Source organism: Bombus fervidus, chromosome 4, assembly GCF_041682495.2.
Source record: "Bombus fervidus isolate BK054 chromosome 4, iyBomFerv1, whole genome shotgun sequence".
Classification (NCBI taxonomy): domain Eukaryota; kingdom Metazoa; phylum Arthropoda; class Insecta; order Hymenoptera; family Apidae; genus Bombus; species Bombus fervidus.
In genome coordinates this window covers 17,835,052-17,852,576 of record NC_091520.1, presented here as the reverse complement: position 1 = coordinate 17,852,576, position 17,525 = coordinate 17,835,052, and the positions used below count along the sequence as shown (strand labels likewise).

The 17,525-nt window shown below is 39.9% G+C and overlaps 3 protein-coding genes across 10 annotated transcripts in view; 1 reads left to right on the top strand and 2 right to left on the bottom strand.

Moving 5' to 3' along the window:
- Window positions 1–16,972, bottom strand: part of LOC141445739 (uncharacterized) — a 199,162-nt gene extending 182,190 nt beyond the window's left edge. The window contains exons 1-3 of one of the 2 annotated variants that reach the window (XR_012453362.1): window positions 16,827–16,972; window positions 16,294–16,619; window positions 15,995–16,159 (exon numbers count right to left, since the gene is read on the bottom strand). Coding sequence is in view for 1 of the 2 variants with exons in the window: in XM_074111666.1 (XP_073967767.1) it covers window positions 16,084–16,159; window positions 16,294–16,619 (402 nt within the window). In the remaining variant the exon portion in view is untranslated. Of the gene's footprint in view, window positions 1–15,921; window positions 16,160–16,293; window positions 16,620–16,826 lie in introns of those variants that run through there. The other variant, XM_074111666.1, reaches the window with a different exon arrangement.
- On the top strand, window positions 1,379–11,185 carry LOC139986101 (retinal guanylyl cyclase 2). Of its 7 annotated transcripts, XM_072001145.1 has the most exons (23): window positions 1,380–1,675; window positions 2,526–2,674; window positions 2,770–3,170; window positions 3,326–3,489; window positions 3,655–3,781; window positions 4,295–4,447; window positions 4,672–5,110; window positions 5,236–5,552; window positions 5,752–5,857; window positions 5,982–6,084; window positions 6,164–6,352; window positions 6,476–6,556; window positions 6,657–6,833; window positions 7,422–7,581; window positions 7,671–7,820; window positions 7,901–8,072; window positions 8,167–8,307; window positions 8,495–8,687; window positions 8,843–9,014; window positions 9,118–9,388; window positions 9,902–9,913; window positions 10,194–10,760; window positions 10,840–11,185. In XM_072001145.1, exons 3-23 carry the CDS (start codon window positions 2,897–2,899, stop codon window positions 11,144–11,146), a joined length of 4,275 nt encoding a protein of 1,424 aa, XP_071857246.1. In that variant the 5' UTR covers window positions 1,380–1,675; window positions 2,526–2,674; window positions 2,770–2,896; the 3' UTR covers window positions 11,147–11,185. The 7 variants fall into 7 exon arrangements, with proteins under 7 accessions (XP_071857247.1, XP_071857252.1, XP_071857246.1 ...); XM_072001146.1 differs by lacking the exon at window positions 2,526–2,674 and having other exon boundaries at window positions 1,379–1,675; window positions 10,194–10,756; window positions 10,836–11,185; XM_072001149.1 differs by lacking the exon at window positions 2,526–2,674 and having other exon boundaries at window positions 4,801–5,110.
- LOC139986108 (uncharacterized) lies at window positions 13,578–15,035 on the bottom strand. The gene is made up of 4 exons (XM_072001163.1): window positions 14,615–15,035; window positions 14,273–14,517; window positions 13,898–14,077; window positions 13,578–13,788 (listed from the first exon to the last, which is right to left on the bottom strand). The coding sequence occupies exons 2-4, from the start codon at window positions 14,515–14,517 to the stop codon at window positions 13,779–13,781; spliced, it is 435 nt and encodes a 144-aa protein (XP_071857264.1). The 5' UTR covers window positions 14,615–15,035; the 3' UTR covers window positions 13,578–13,778.
- Window positions 16,973–17,525: the final 553 nt, after the last annotated feature.

Here is a 17,525-nt window from a genome sequence, read left to right as displayed (position 1 = left end):
AAAATAATTAGAATGACATTAAATTTAACAATTCCCAAAAATTCGGAGAAATGATGTGAAATTTCATTTATGAAAATAGTGTCACCACCAACAAAATTACATCGATTATAGAATCGGTCCAGAATTTTGATCGAAATTGTAACTCTGAAAAATTCCTGGAATATGACGTCATTTCCAAAAATCACTAGATTCGTGCCATTTCCTATGACGTCATGCTCTTCTGATACAAAATCGTCGAAAACTTTGGTCGAAATTTCGAAAATTTAAGGGAGTCAAAAATCTTTAGTACGACCCTTGGAAATAGATATAACATCGTACATTACAGGCTTACGTCTTGAATATGCATTTGAAAGTTGAAAACCTCAAAGATGGTCTCTTGAAAACGCATTTGATCTGTAGAAGCAGACAGTAAATTATTAAATAATGGTTTAAAATGCTGAAGAAACAATAATTATTATAAATAGGAGAAAGTTCACGATTGACTAATACGTATAAATATGAGAATAAACGATGTTGCGATGTGTACGCAGCTTGTAAATATATGGTGTCGATAAGGAAAACAATAGAAATACGAAAACGAAGTTTCTTTCGCTAAAGTACATATTTTTGAGCTGCCATTTAAAATCTGACCCTACATGAATAATTTATTAATTTTATATAACATTTGGAAATACCGTGGAGATAAATTAATGATTCGATCGCTGTAGATAAATTATCGTTCAGTGGTAAAGCTGCGAAACTCCATTTTCACCCTCATTTTAATGCCGCAAGGTGTTTTAGTCAAGCTGCTAAGAACTTCTACGATCAAAACAATAGCAAATCGATCAAATTAAACGGGCGATATTAAGAAAAATCAAAGCAAAGTAGTTAACTTGTAAGGAAATAGGATATAAAGTAATTATCTTATTCGATATTCATATTGCACGTAACGCGTCTTTCCAGACTTCTCGCGTCCTTCTCTCAACTCCTATTATCGATGGATTCTGTCGGATCGTCGATTTATCGATCAATTTCAGAAAACAAATTTTACAGTCTGACCGTACGCTTTCATGCAGCGTTGTCTTTCGACACGATTACCCTAAATATCTCCAACCGCATGAAGCTAAAAGATTTAGGCGTAGTGTACGTGTATTTTGGATGATCGCGACTGTGATAGATATCGCGTGGGCCAAGGACAGTTTCACTCGTGTTCCATAACAAATTCAGAAGGTTAGCTAGCCTTTCGCGTAACGATGACACGGATCGAAACGTGTACGGGGCGCGCGACTGATACTGGGAATGGTGCGGGCTCGCGCGTCCGCTAGCTGGATTCGTTTCCCGGGACGGAACGTTCTCGTTACCTCGTGATAACGTCACTTCGGGCATGTGTAGAAGGGTGAAACTCGACTTAGTTCAATACCGGACGCCGAGGCGTTCGGTCCGTCTGAAACGTTTACGATTTCTGCTCGGACGGAACGAATTACAGATTACATTTGACACACGCGTTTTATTCGTCTGTGCGCGACAGAAAGTCAAACCGAATTTTGAAATATAATAAAGTAACTTCGTTGCTGGTTGTTCGCGATATGCGTATTTTTAAAATATTTCTAGACTCGCGCATCCCCTTCTGGTATATACGCAAACAGAAAAAAAGAGAACTGTTTCACCGTTGTTCCTCGTCGCGGAAAGAGAAACGGTAAGATGAAATTCCGAACGATACACTTTGTATACTTAACCGAGCCTATCAACGTATCGATACATGCTTCCTCTTTTCAAATATCGACGATTTATCTATCGGCCATTTTAATTTCGTTAAAAAATCTAATTTTCCGTTAAGCTTGCTGCTTTCCTTTCTTCGATAAATTTCACTCCCAATGGAAACGCGGTTATTCTCCTTGATCGAATATACCAATTAATTCGATCGTTGATACTCGAATATTGTAATGCAATTGTTGTTTGTCGCTGAGAAAATAATACGTCAGGCTGTGCGATATATAAATATTCTATCAGGTAGAGTTGGACGTTCGATTCCTTGAAATCATTGGTACGGATTAGAGTAGGATTGTTCCTCTTTCAAAGCTGCTGTAACCCTGCGATTATTATACATTGATAATTATAGGGAATGAGTGACAGCAACCATGGGCTATTGTTTGCAAATATTTTCAACGTCGTTAAGTATTAAATGTAGCGGAAAATGTGTTTACAGCAAATTGATCTACCGTGATTAAAGGATTCACCTTTTTTTTTTACGAAAAGATCGTGCACGCTCTAGTTGTCGCCGTCGCTTACCACATTCTGTGGACGCTGGAGACACCGATATCGATATTTCCGCGCGTTTTCCGATAATTCGCCATAAATAAACGAATAAATAAAGTTATCCGTGTAATTTGAAGGAAATGAAGGAATTCCGTACCAATGATCGATTTATGTATTTTGCGTTTTCATCGCCAACGCGTCCCTATGATAAAAGAAAAATGTAAATGGAAAGAGGAAAAGGGGTAACAGTGAAAGAGAATGTCGCTTATACGATTAGGAGGTTGTTGCAGTTGAAATTCAAAGGACATTGGCATTTTACCATGAGGCCAGTCGAGAAAAGAAAATTAGAAGAAAAGAAGAAAAATTGTCTCTTTCGGTCTCGATCTCTCTTTGTTAAAGTCTGTTAAACGTAGGGCTACGATAATAAGAGAGTATAACGGTACGTAGCTGACGATACGTCGTACGATCCGTTGGTGGGGCGGCTCCAGATATTTCGCTTTCCGGATCTAAACGATCGTTTTATCCCGTACACAGCGAAGATACGAAAAGAAGGCGAATACGGAGACAAATAGATACGGGTCAATAGGTTAGCTGCTGAGGAAAAAAGCGAGCAGCGAGTAAGCTACGGGGCGAAAACGGTAAACAGGGTGGTTACAGGCCCATGGCCGGGAACTCTTTTCACCGGCTTTGGTCGTGGATCTCGATCATGATCCTGCCCGGATGTTTGTTTTCTTTGAATGGTGAACAAGTTCCATGCGTTCCTTATTTGTCGGATACGATCGACGAGAATTACAACGATAGCAAAGCGGAAGTAATGCTTTTCTTAAGAGAAGATTGCAACAGCCAGACGAATACCACCGATATGGCCACGGATATTCAAGACTATTTCGATCGATTTAATTTCGACGTGCAGATCACCGTTATACCCTTATCGCGTGAGTATCTCACTAATACGCAGCATCCTTCTATTCGTAAATTCTACGCCACGCTGTATCCGTCCTTGTCACACATACATAAGTAATGCATCGCTACATTTCCGCGTCTATCGTAACGGAATCTAAGGGATCCGACATTTTTCTCTGCTCCCTAGTGTCGTGCGAAACGAAAACTTGGGGTCTCGACGCTCTGTTACGTGTACTTGGCGAAAGAAGAGCAAAAGCTCTCGTAGCCGCTCTTGACTCACCTATGTGCGAAGTTACCGTTAAACTCGCGCATCTCTGGAACATGCCGTTGTTCACATGGACTTGTCCTTTGGTAAGCGAATTAAACACCAAACAGTAGCACACACGCCCTCTTTGTTCCGATTCTTTCGTTCCCAACGTTCTATGTACGTAAGCAAGTAACTTAAACCTAATCGTAAGTACGTCGTAGAAACGTTCCGACCGATATATACGTACGCAATCACGGTAATCGTTTCAGAAAGACCCGGAGGAAAGGCAAGTTTCATCGATCGTTAGGCTGTCGCCGTCGTTACCTATGATAGCGAAAGCCATCGCGGAGATGCTGATACACTTACAATGGAAAACCGTAGCGATAATAGGAACAGGTAAATTTTCATTTCTGTCTTTCCTTTCGTCGGTAATATCGTGTAATCGTCGTAGCGTTACCTTACACTTCCGAATCGACGGAGATCTGCGAAAAAAGCAGCCGCGCGATCGACCTCGACGTTGAAGTTCAACATTAAATTATTTTTTATCGAATCGCATTCCATTCATCGCGAGAATAAAAAGTCTGGAAGAAGCCACGGCTTGCGACTCAACTGTTTTTCTTTCGAAATAGTTCATCGTTAAATCGTTCGCACGACCATTCTCGCAAGATACTTAAGGTATCCCGATAATCTCGACTGCTGCTGATACTTTTCGATAGATCGAAGAATGATCGACGCAGACGATGCATATAGGCGGATACACTCGGGAAAGAACTAGGCTATATATCTTATTTGCTGAAGTGTATCTCGTATCGTATACGTATCACGCGTATCGCGTTAGCGTTTCGGATAAATCGTCCACGGACGAGTATGAAATTACGGGCGAGTAAATATACGTACACGATGTTACAGATCACGAGCCATGGATGAGTCTCGAAAGAGCATTGTTGAACTCTTTGCAAAGTATCGGAGCTGTGGTACGACGACGCGCGGTATTACCACGGCGAGCTTCTTTCGAACAAATTCGAAAAATTCTTCGCACCGTTTACAAGGTTTCTCGCAGAGGTGAGGATCACTTTTGTACTTTTTTTTTTTTTTTTTTTTTTTTCGTACGTTCCAACTTTCGATCGAATTGCTTTGACTTTTGTTGGTTCGTCCGACTTACCTCGACATCTTTTAAAACGCTTTTTCAAATGCTTATACGTACATGTATCGCTATCCGTGTGTACACCGTAACGTGTTAATGCGATTCAAATGCGATTCACGATTTCATTTTCGATTGCACGCAGTTACGGTGTTATGTCTACCCACGTCCGACGAAGACGGATTAATAACTCGTGTCCTCTCCGAGATAGATAACGTACAGCAATCCTCTAATTCCATGTGGGACTCTATGACCGTGATTGTTCATACGGAAGACGATGACCTCTTTCTACCATCCGGAAACACTTCGATTTCTTATTTCGATTCAGCAACGTCCAACGTTTCGCTGACAACTCTAACACCCTTGAATCTCTCTCACTCTGCCTTGAACGTGTCCTACGAAACGACATTTGACGACTACGACGACAGCGTAGCGGTAGCGGACACGTTGGAGGAAGCGGAAGAGCAAGAAACCAGGCAACGACCATGGAATAAATCAAAAACAAGTAACCGATTCCACCCGCCAAGAAACTTGAGCTCAACTTTTCTAGAAAGATTGATCACGATAACACCCCTCGATTACAGGTACGGTCAAGTTTTATTCAAACCGTTGCCACCTTCTACTTATGTAATTTATATAACGCGTGTACATGTATAACAAACCTGTTGAAGATGGATGATAAACCGGAAGCGTATGCGTTCTTCTACAGATATGACGTAGAAAAAGTATTCGAGGGCGTAGAACGATATATGGTACCGACGTTGATGGACCGTTTGAACGAAACTCTTAATATCTTAATGAACGACAATTCTAGTATAAATGCATTCAATAACAAGATCTACACGTACGTTATGCTGGACTGGCGTGTTGACGCCTGGAAACCTATAATGATCACCGTGGAAGGACGTGAAAAATTGTTTGTTCGAAAGTTATCGACGAATGCGGTGGCTTTTCGTAATATGAATGACACTGATCTTCCGAGATGCAGCATCGATGTCGACGGGATTCCCTTTATCGATTGTACAGGTAAGGAAGTAACACAAAAAATAAATCAACTAATGCTATCTTCGTATCTATGTTCCTTCGTTGGAATTAAAAGAGATGTTTATAAAGCGGCGTGTAAAATTGAACGTATCGTTAAATTTCGTTAAATCCAAGTATCCATATCCAAGATACTTGGATCGGAAATTTTTCCATGAATTTTCTAAAATATCTACTTTTACAGAAAATACTTCCGACGAATCAGCATTGCGTATCGCACATATCGTGACTATCATCCTGGGGTCGCTCTTACTAACTGTGTTCGCAATATCGGTCGCAATCTTTGTTAGGTAACGAATCGATCTATAATATACATCTAAAGTACTATTTTCCTTGATATTTTCCGAGTAACCACGACTTATCTTGTGTAAATGTGTCATCAATGTGGTAATCGAAATATCCTTTGAACCTCAGAAAGAAGTTGCTTAAGAAGAGAATGTCCAAGGGTACGTACAAGATCATTTTAACCACGTCGGATTTCGTATTTCCTCAAGTGCCTCAAGTAGATTCCAGAAGGGTAAGTTGATAATCTACAATGCGAGTTTCATGTATATAAAACTTCCCACGAGGAACAAAGTTGACGGTAAGGTGTGTAGGTGGATGAGGGTATCGAGAGAATGTTATGCTGTTGGTTGCAACAACTGCAAGAATTTGGTGGACCCGAAGTAGAAAAGCCAGATCTACTTCAACTAGGTAGCGTATCTTCCCTGAAACCATGTTTACGAACTAGCACAGGAAATCTGACGCGTCATAATTTCTTGAAGGATCCTCGTGCAAGATACAACGTGAGTATACGCGTATGAAATTAACGAATGAATACGTATTCGTATGGATAGAGATACCTGTAATTGTCTGTCCGGGACCATGCAAGCAATATACAATTTTCTGTTATGTCGCGTTCATGGCAGGGTGACTTTGTGCAACTGAAAGAACTACCAACTCAGGGTACGTTTGAACTGAAAAGCAAAACTATGGATGTATTGGCCATGGTAAGAATATTCTGCCATTCGACGATATCGTCGACTATTAACATCGAGATGAGATAACAAGCGTTTGACAATCGCGTTTTTTCTCTATTACCGATCGTAGATTCATGGTCTGCGTCATGAGAATCTCAATCCTCTGATAGGATGTTTGAATGAACCGACAAGACCGTGCCTTGTTTACGAATATTGTTCAAGAGGATCGTTGGAAGACGTACTGGTGCAGGACGAGATCAAGCTCGATTGGTCCTTCAGATTATCGTTCCTCACCGATCTTGTGCGGGTAAATACAAAAATTGTTTGCAATTTTTTAACACATTGCGTGCGGCGTCCTGTTCGCTCAACATGTTTCCAAGATCAGCACATTATTAAACGCTTCAAGAAACCTTTATACAATGCATATATACATCTTTTAAATTCACATTTACAAAATACTATAACAATAAATCTTTCTATGAGACATTTTGCTACTTTCTTAGAATTAGGATCTATTTTGTAAGATAATTAAGAAAAAATATATAAAAATAACAAAATATTGTTAAAATAAAAAATATTGATAAAATATTATCGTTTGTCATAAGAATATGCAAGGCTTCGTTACCTTGATGACGTAACGAAAAAATCAACTTATTTTTAATTTCTCGAGTCGCCGATACGCGCGTATGAAGAAACATTAAAGCGAGATATACCATAACCCGGTCACAAAGTTCGGTTTCCTATATACGAGATACCTCGTGACCCATACGCAATGTGTTAAATTATACCGATATATTTTCGAGTATATATCTAAAAAAAAAAAAAAAAAAAAAGAAAGAACGTGCATGCAAATTTGTGGATGTGACATATGAAATTTGTTGATTTCTGTTTAAAGGGTATGAGATATCTTCATGGTACACCAGTGCGTGTACACGGTTATCTTACTTCGCGAAATTGCGTCATCGATGCTCGCTGGGTTCTCAAGGTAACCGATTATGGGCTGCCTGTTTTTCACGAAGCACAAAATATCGTTCCGCCGGCAAAAACCGCTAGGGGTATGACGATTCCCGTTAGTTTTTTTATGCAAAAGAAATGTAAATTTCGAACGATGGAATAACGTTGTTCCTAACGCGTTCGCGTTTAGATCTTTTGTGGACGGCACCCGAACTATTAAGGCAGCCAAATCTTCGTAAGAAGGGAACGCAAGCCGGAGATGTTTACAGTTTTGGTATTATTATGCAGGAAGTGGTAGTCCGCGGAGAACCATTTTGCATGCTCGCTTTGTCCCCGGAAGGTAACTAACGAAATGAAAATCTTCTATACCGACCGTACAAGTTTCTCCGTAGAAATTTTTATATATCTTCCCATACGCAGATATCATCGAAAAAGTGATGAAACCACCGCCACTGATCCGGCCGTCTGTAAGCAAAGGTGCCGCACCACCGGAAGCGATAAATATCATGCGTCAATGTTGGGCGGAAGCAGCGGACATGAGACCCGATTTTAACGATGTTCACGATCTCTTCAAGAAGCTTAATCATGGAAGGTAAATGGTTATTACGTTTCTGTATACCTAGCCGTTCTTAGCGCTACTGTAGATCGTTGTTCGTTTCACACATCTAGTTAATCTGTATCTGTAGAAAAGTCAATATCGTCGATACGATGTTTCAAATGTTGGAAAAGTATTCGAACAACCTGGAAGAGCTGATACGCGAGCGCACCGAACAACTAGACATGGAAAAGAAGAAAACGGAACAGCTATTGAATCGAATGTTACCGAGGTAAATAGAGATATCTTTTGTGTTTCGTCGCACGTCACCTCGCCTCCACCCACCCTACTTCTCTCACTCCTCCCCCCTACCTTTCTTCCTTTGGTATAGAATCGAACAATAGGTGTATAGATGTACCTATATTTACCTATTGATATTTTAAGATTGGCGGCGTATCAAACACGCAATGACCTTTTAGCTCTGTTGCTGAGAAATTGAAGCTGGGCATGCCCGTTGATCCTGAAGAATTCCGCGAAGTAACAATCTATTTCTCGGACATTGTTGGCTTCACGACCATCTCTGCACACTCGACCCCGTTCCAAGTAGTCGATCTTTTGAACGACTTGTATACCTGCTTCGATGCCACGATCAACGCATATACCGTATATAAGGTGATGAAACGCAATAGACACGGTACATGGTCGATAAGTCAAAAAGCGTGATCGATTTTTATTCAACGATAAGAAATCTCCGCGAACAATATCGATACGTATCTGTCATCGTGTTCGATAGAAAAGAAAATCATTCTTTTTCTTCGCCGTTACAGGTGGAAACTATAGGAGACGCTTACATGGTCGTAGGTGGCTGTCCTGTAAGAATACCAGACCATGCTTCTCAAATAGCTACCATGGCCCTCGATTTACTGCACCAAAGCGGAAAATTTAAGTTGAAACATCTGCCAAATACGCAACTGAGACTTCGAATTGGTCTTCATACCGGTAAAGTGTCCTATCATCTACGTTATAGCATACGTCGTCCTATTGCGTTAATACGTATGTGTACGTTTTATCTTAACGGCGTATCTCGATTACGTAAACGTAGGGCCCTGTTGCGCCGGTGTCATTGGCCTGACTATGCCAAGATACTGCCTTTTCGGTGATACCGTTAATACCGCATCGAGGATGGAATCTACCGGTGCACCATGGCGTATCCATCTCAGCCAAGCGACGAGAGATCGATTGATTCAGGCGGGTGGATATCAGATCGAATACCGTGGACGGACAGAAGTTAAAGGCAAGGGAAAGATGCCTACTTATTGGTTACTAGGGAAACAAGGCTTCGATAAGGAACTTCCAACACCACCCAAACTCGGGTAAGCCTTTATACTCGTTAGGGTTTTTTTGTTTCTTTTTTTAAAAGTCACCTTCTATACATATGTACAAAGCACGTGCATATATTTATGTCTATAATGTAAAAAAGGAAAATATTTTGTTCGTTTCCCTATCTATTTATCTCATTTACTTGTTTCTAGATACTTCTATCGATCCGATCTCTATAAGTCGATCTGGCTCCCCTGTCTTCTCTTCACCTTTTCCTTTCATCTTTCGCTATCGATTCGATCGCCTCGTTCATCGAACATCGTCGCATCTGAAACTATACGTATCTGAAACTATACGACAAATTAGAAGATACGGTTGAATGTCCCTCGTCGATTCTTCTTTCATCTTCTCCTTCTTTTCACCTTCGAATATTCAACGTCGTTAAGTGTGTGCTAACGCTCATTGCATCTGCATCGTATACTTTGATTTGGTAGATCTTCATTGGAGCCGTTTGCTTTTCAGATTTTTAATGCTTTTATCTGTTGCCATTCTGCCGCCATCTTCAGGGAAAACCATGGGTAAGTGAAAGATCGGTAAATAGGATAATGCAACCGTTAGAAATGGTCAATTGCGTTTTACGTACGTACACGGTACACGCGCAAATGGAACGATCGCGTGGATACATGCGCGAACATACATATACGTATGATAAAATGATTTCTATGTAAAATATCGATGTTTAATGATAAACGCGCATGTATCCTCGAATACGAATAGCGATCCTTCCTCCACCTCTAAATAAGCATCCAATCAACGACTAATTTGATATTTGACGATTTTCAATTTCCCACGCCAAAGGCTGAACGAGAGTCTGATATTTGAGACTTCGATGAACGAAGAAAGCATCGTATCGGCGGACGGCACGCCTATATCCATGGCTTTGTCTTGCGAAGATACAAAGGAGGAGGACGAACGCAAAAACCATAACGAATGTCGCAACGTAAACGTCGACGACGGAGATACAGCCAGAAATATCGATAAAAATGCAGAGACGTGTAAAGTTGCAGTGTCTGTGCACGATGAACAAGTTCACGATTCAAGTTCTTCCTCGAAATCAGCGCCAGTTCTATCGTCGAAGATAAAATCGGACGAAAAAGAGAACGACGACGCGAATCCAGCTACCGTCGTCAAAAGTACTACCAGCGATGCTCAAGCGTCTCTAGGAACGTCTGCTATATTTTGTACGGAAACAGCCGTTCTTGGCGCATCTACCACTTCCCTTACGTCGATCTCAAGCTCGGCTACGGTCCCTTATAGACCGGGACCGCCAAGACATCGAAGAATAGCTGGTTATATCGATGAGAACGACTTGAGCACGCCATACAATCATTACAGATGTCTGTCTCCGAACGAACATTATGGCAAGTCTTGATATTTTTCAGCTTTCTCTATTTAATCTGAAATTGTCGATCCAATTGACCGTCCATTCGATTCTCTTAGGAAGAAGTACAGGTTGTCGTTTCTTGAAGAGGCAGTTCAGTCTAGATCGGCCCGATGAAACCGCCTGCCTCGGTTTCACCGAACCGGCCAATTATCAGCCGCAGCTTCAACATCATCATTATCATCAGCAACAGCAACAACAACAAAACACGAATACGGCATCAACAAGACTGTACAAACAGAACAGCGCGGGCGCAGCGAACGACTTGGAACGTATCGAAGAGGTTCCATCCACTCCGGCACCTCTTCTTCAGCACTACAGACAAACCGCGTCCGTTTCTCTTTCTGTCGAGTCTTTAACGCTCCGTTGATAAATGTAAATCGGTGAGCATCTGCGACTAAAATCTCACCTATAAAATATGACAATCGTCACGAATATTCGTGAGTCATCGGATATGCTGTATAAACGATATTACATTTCTAAAATGACGAAAGAACAGTCGCGTCGGTCATAGTGAAAATTAAAAATTGTATCGGTCCTCTTAGAATTCTTTCTTACAATTTTACGATACTGATAATAGATCGACGTTTGATCTCCGATTACGGTCGCCAAGTATAGAGAAAAGTTTATACCCATTATCGCGGATGACAATCTCTGTTACATAGACACGTATATGCGTATATTCAGGCTTCGCGTTATTTTCTTCGCATAGGAAACACGTACAAACTCTGTAATTCCGCGTTTCTTCCGATCCGTATTTCCTCGGTCGCTTCGCTTCGTAAGAATGAATACGAATAGCATATAAAACGTTTATAAAAAGTGAACGCCGATCACAGGATCGATTCTGTCGTGGATGAAAGTTCATGCGTAAAAACGACGAGGCTTCTTTTCCAAGTTATAAATAATTTAATCTTGCGCTACGAATTGCGTTTGTACACGCGCGATCCACCTTATGCCAGTGCAAGTAAATACTTACTTGCATATTCGATCGTGCGACAGGGAACCGTATCGCGATGTCACTTGCCAAGCAGGGCGCCTCGACGAAAAGTATTCAAGGCACATAATCGTATCAGTTCAGATACGATTGACCGACGAAACGAAATTTTAATGCGATGCGCACGTAACGGTGCGTATATCGTTGTAAAAAAATTGACGAAGACTCGCAATACCTTCTATTTTCTTATTCAAAGAAAGGTGAACGCGTACGAGTCGCATAGGTTTACGGTAATTCAGCGCTGTAAGGCAGTGTCTTATAACGCTCGCTTGAAAATCGTAAACGAATCGTTGCGTCACATTTGATCTCTGCCTACTTGCTGAAAACTCGCTCCATAGGATTTTCGATTAGAATCGTTTAAATATTCCGCGTTTAAATATATTCACAGATATGGAAAATTCTACGCGTACCACGAGCCTCTGTAAAAGTTACTCAACATGTATTACACACACCTGCTACCTACCTGTCGTTTACATTTGCATACAGATTACTTGATAAAAATCTCCTTCGAGATCGATGAAATTTTGTTCCGAAAATTTTACTCCGCTGTACATCTTTAAGTTTCGATCGTTCGGCTCGTTCATTTCGAACGAAGAAAACGAGAAATATTAAGCGTACACCGGTGTAATTAACGCAATATCAATGTCGTTCGAATTGCCCACTTTATGTTTATCGATAACCCGATACAGTTAATTGCGACTTCGTTGCGTGTTTCTGCACGAGGCGCATAATGCTGCGAACAATCCAACAAAGCAAACTCTTATCGTTAAGATTGTTCCTAAAAATCTTGCTGGAATGAAACAGCACGCGAGACAGATACTTTATTACTGTAATGGGATTGCGTGCAATTTGGCAAGCAACTGAGCGTATTCGCAGCATTTCCGTACAGCAAGAGAAGTTCGTTATTTTCTCATGAATGTGTGGGCGACATCGTCGTCCCCTAATCGTCGTCGACAATAATTCAAAAACCTACAATGTAAAGACGTAGGTATTTTTTTCTCTCTCCCTCTGTCTCTCCTCCTTCTTTTCTCTCCCTCTTTCCGATTTCCAATCGTGCAATTACCTATCGCGAAGATTAATTTCGCGAATTTTCCGAACGTAATGTGTACTTTGACATTAAGTATAAGAAAATTAATTATAAACCGAACGATGCGACGTTAAAAGCGCCAATTAAAAATTGCGTCCGTGCGCCACCTCGCACGCAATTAATTACGATAAAACGGCACGTGCAAACGTGTTTTATGTGATCGTGCAATAATTTGTGTGTTAGATGTACGAATAAGTGTATATAGCGCACGTAATGTATAGATGGACATTTTATAATGTTGCGAGCGTTCGTGAGCGAAAAATTATTAGGAGATTGTCAACGAATTTTTCGCATCGCGAAGCTTATAACACGTATATATGTATATTGGAAAGAATTGTGATCGATAATAAGATGTAAAAACGTTTATTTAACATTAAGTCGTTTAAATCAATGATCAATGGACAAAGGAACCACGTATCCGTAATTTGTTCTACGCAACGATGCGGCTAAGAACGGTGCGATAAATTAATGCAAAACGTGGAGCGGAACATACGCATGGAAAGTAAACTTTGATCGATGATACAAGAAAATGAAACCCTTTTTCTATGCACTCCTTTTCTTTTCCCTTTAAGATAATTAAAGAGACAATGTTACTTTGTATTCGTCTTGATGCAATAATTCATTTTAAGCAATAAGACAGTATGATATCGCATCTATTAACATTTTAAATCGCTAGTTACGAATACAACGTCGAGTATATTATAAAATATTGTTTCCATGTATTGTACGATGAGTCTTGAACGTATGTATAAATACATAGGTGTGCGTGTGTACATGAAAATAAACCAATACGAAGACGTTTCGATAGAAATTTCCTGGTATTTTACAAACTTCTTCTTGTTGGTCTATGACGGCTATTGGATTATTATTTCTGGCTAATTTTACGTGATTATTTGCACCGATCGATGACTTCTATCGACATTACCAAGGCCTGAATGAAAGAATGCAGGAAACAGGAAAGTTCGATTAGCATATCGTAGGTAAAAAAGAAAAAAAAAAGAAAAAAGAAACAGCGATTTTATGCCATAAGTTACGCTTACCCGTAAGGAGAAGATTCTCTGTATTCAACATGTACCGGTTTAAAAACCGGAGTTGGCCTCTCGATTATTCTTTCCACGAAGACAGGTTTGTCAACGTATTCAACGTATTTTACGGATGCTGGAGGACTCGATACATAAACGTGATGAACTTCTGGAGCCGTCTTATAACCAAGCTTGTACCTGGAAGTGATAAATTAAAAAAAAAAAAAAAAAGATATTAAAACAAGCATTTTGTAGATATTTATGCAGATATCAAGCCTGGTACGTCCGTACGATTTACGACGTACACGATAAAGATTGACACGAACGAGTTAGAATTTGAGAAACGTTTTTAAGTAAAGATTCGCTGTACGGATGGAAATATCGTTCTTTTACCCTTTCACGGCACCTAAGCCGAAGCCCAAGAGTCCCGCACCGATAAGTTTTTTCTTCAGCAAAAGCGTTCTTTTTTGCCTGTTCAACGTAGCACCCGAATATTCTTCATTTTCTAATTGACCAACGGATCGATCGAGAATCGAGGAACGGCTCTCTGTCGATGGCAAAGCGTCTTCTTTGGCTATTATACATGGTACGATATAACAACAAACAACAGCGAAAACCACAATGCTAATTGGCTGCATCTGGCGAAGAAGAAACGAAGAAAGATTACCATTATTGGCGTCAAAAGTATTTCGGAATAAAACAATTACGTTGCTTATGGATTTCTCGTTGCCTTACCGTTGTATTTCTTTCTATTTCGTACGAGGGGCCTAGGAATAATGTTAAGCGTACAGAGAGTACGTTTTTAACTCGTATGGTACCTTTTCGATAGCCTCCATTGATTTTATATAGAGCCTTGCCTACCTTCGAAGCAACGAATTCTCCCACCCACTCGAACGATCCAACTTACGTTCGTGTTCCTTTTTAAATGTTACACTATTCCGTTGTCACCACGTTCGAACCACTTGCGACACAACGATGAGGTGAAAATATCGGTGAAAAGCTCTTAAAGCTCGTAACGTCTCTCTATTACGATATTTGTCCCTTTCGCTATTCCAAGCTACGTGTTTGTACAAACTTGTAAGATGCTACTTTCTGCATAAAATGTGCAACGAACGTTAATCGCGATTCTTTTTATCGTCTATTCGTTCCTTTTATCGTCTATCGACGATGTACGAAAATTCGCACGCGTATGTTATAACACGCTAACGCGAGTTCCGCTTAAACGTATCGTTTTTCTCTAATTTCCGTGATCGATCCTAACGGCTGAGCGAAAAAAGAAAGAATTTAGTAAGACGGTTAATCTATAACGATCAAGCTGATATAATTAATAATAGACATATGTATATATGTATACGAAACGAGGAGAACAAAATCAATCGATCCGCATATCATATAATGTATGTATGTTACGTTTGTTAACGTAACACCGGGTCGCACCTTTAATCGCAAGTGTCGCAAGTTTAACGAACAATCGCCGAATAGTAATGAATCCATTTCTATCATTTTCGGTTTACTTACATTTCCAGATGTCAATCGTTCAATGAATTAAGTAACGGAATAGCGCGTGACAAGAATAACGAATACGGATCGCAAAAGAAAAAGGTTGCAAAAGTAAGAGAAAAGAGGGATAAGAAAGTGCTTGCTTTTACAATGCTTCGAGTCATTAGGTATTCGTCGATGGAAATCCATCTCGTAACATTTTTAACCGCGTGCTTCACCTTGGTATATGAACCGATTGATCAATTCTTCTCGTAATCGAGTTTTGCCGTACAATCAAATACTTAAATCTATCGCTGTACATTACGAGTTACAAGATCGAAACCTTCAACTGGCGAATGGTATGAACAAAACGAAAGCTGAAAACGTGACGCTATGGATGAAACGGTACATTTTAGGAATAACAAGGAAATAGCTTCTGTTCCCTTCTTTTCTTTTTTCCTCCTTTTTATTCCCGTATTAACCGTGTACGCACGTATTTAAATTGTAATAAATAACATTTTGTATTCCCTTATAACTAAATTGTATTAAAAACAAACTTAGAATATATTAAAATATATTATTTTATATTTTAAAACATGAAAGATAAATTTTGATACACCAATATCTTCTTAAATCGACTTTTTATCGTGTGCCGAAGTAATTGTACGAATGATGATAAATTTATTTTTCAAAATTGTTATCCTTGTACTGATGAACATTGGAGGTTATTTCCAACTTGGTCCGTAAGAGTATGGCGTGTAGTAATAGCTCGAGTATCCGCCTCCATAACCGCCGCTATAACTGGTACATAACCAAGGAATTCATCAAAATTATATATACACGTTAAACGAGAAACACGATTGACAGTAAAAGAAAACTACTAAAATAAATATATATATATATATACATATAGAATACCCTGAAAATATACTCACTATTTAGTTTTGTATAAACCAGCTCCAGCAAGTCCAGCTCCAGCAAGTCCAGCTCCAGCAACTCCAGCTCCAACAACTCCAGCACCAAGAAGAGCCTTTGCTCCAACGGCGGCACCGCCCAATAAAAGTGCTTTTTTACCAACTAAAGCTGTTCCGGCGAGCAAAGGCAAGTGATGCACAGGGGCTCTTTTCACGCGAATCGCTTTTCCTTCCACAATCTGATCGTCGCGTATAATGGAGAGACGATCTTCTCCGTGCGCAATCGATAACGTACGAATCGGATCAACGAGCAATACCACCAGTATAAAAAGATAAAACGACTTCATCTAGAAAGCAAAGATGGCGAAATTAGAATTTTCCATGTGATTACGAAAAGAAGGAAAGAAGACAGAAAAGGGGGAAAAAATCTTAGAAAGAAAAGAACGTGAAACCGAGAAGATATAGAAATTTGTAAGGAAGAAAATTGTAACAAAGAATCGTAAAAAATCGTTATGCGCGAGAATGAGACTTTTAGAGGAACAATGAGTACTAACCTCGTCGAGATTTACAGACTTGTGACAAAGAAAATATTCCGATGCTTGAAACCGCGCGAATCGCTTTTATATATGAGAAGCGCAAATTTTATCCCTTCCATATCATTAACGTCCGTTTCTAGTTTTAAAACCGGAATTTAGCAAATCTCCTTTAAGAGCTATCTTTATCGAGGTGTATCCCCCTTCCTTTAATCGGCACGACCAATTAAAATTACCGAATCTTTTTCATTGCGTTCTTCTTTAGTTCAATGCCACGATCGCAGCTTTTATGCATTTTATTTGTAGGCGCGTTTAAACAGAATTAAAACTGAGAATTGGATACCGAATATGAAAGATGACACTCACGGAGAATTCGAAAAAAAAAAAACTACGGGACAGCATGCTAACTATCGGCTTTCACTGAACAGTGCAAACAGTCGATTCTCTAATTTCATGGCCTTGAAGATTCCAATAGCGGTGTACGAATCACGGAAGAAAGCAGGGCGAGATGAGTGAAGCGAAACGCAACATCTTTGGAGAATCTTATGTAAAAACCCTTACGTATACGATATTACAGTTACCATTTGAAATTTCAGAGAATGACTAGACCAGGCATATTTCACGCATTTATCCAGCAATTATGCGATGTCGAACATCTGCAACGACGCGATAACGATTGTTACGTACCGTACGATACGCCTTTTCATTGTGTTGAAAACT

Excerpts from the sequence above, each read along its gene's own strand:
- LOC139986101 (XM_072001146.1), top strand. The coding sequence starts at position 2,897 with ATGGCCGGGAACTCTTTTCACCGGCTTTGGTCGTGGATCTCGATCATG. Across the intron at positions 8,308-8,494 it reads TTGAATCGAATGTTACCGAG|CTCTGTTGCTGAGAAATTGA; the intron begins GTAAATAGAGAT and ends ATGACCTTTTAG. Across the intron at positions 8,688-8,842 it reads ACGCATATACCGTATATAAG|GTGGAAACTATAGGAGACGC; the intron begins GTGATGAAACGC and ends TCGCCGTTACAG.
- LOC139986108 (XM_072001163.1), bottom strand. The coding sequence starts at position 14,517 with ATGCAGCCAATTAGCATTGTGGTTTTCGCTGTTGTTTGTTGTTATATC. Across the intron at positions 14,078-14,272 it reads GGCTTAGGTGCCGTGAAAGG|GTACAAGCTTGGTTATAAGA; the intron begins GTAAAAGAACGA and ends TATCACTTCCAG.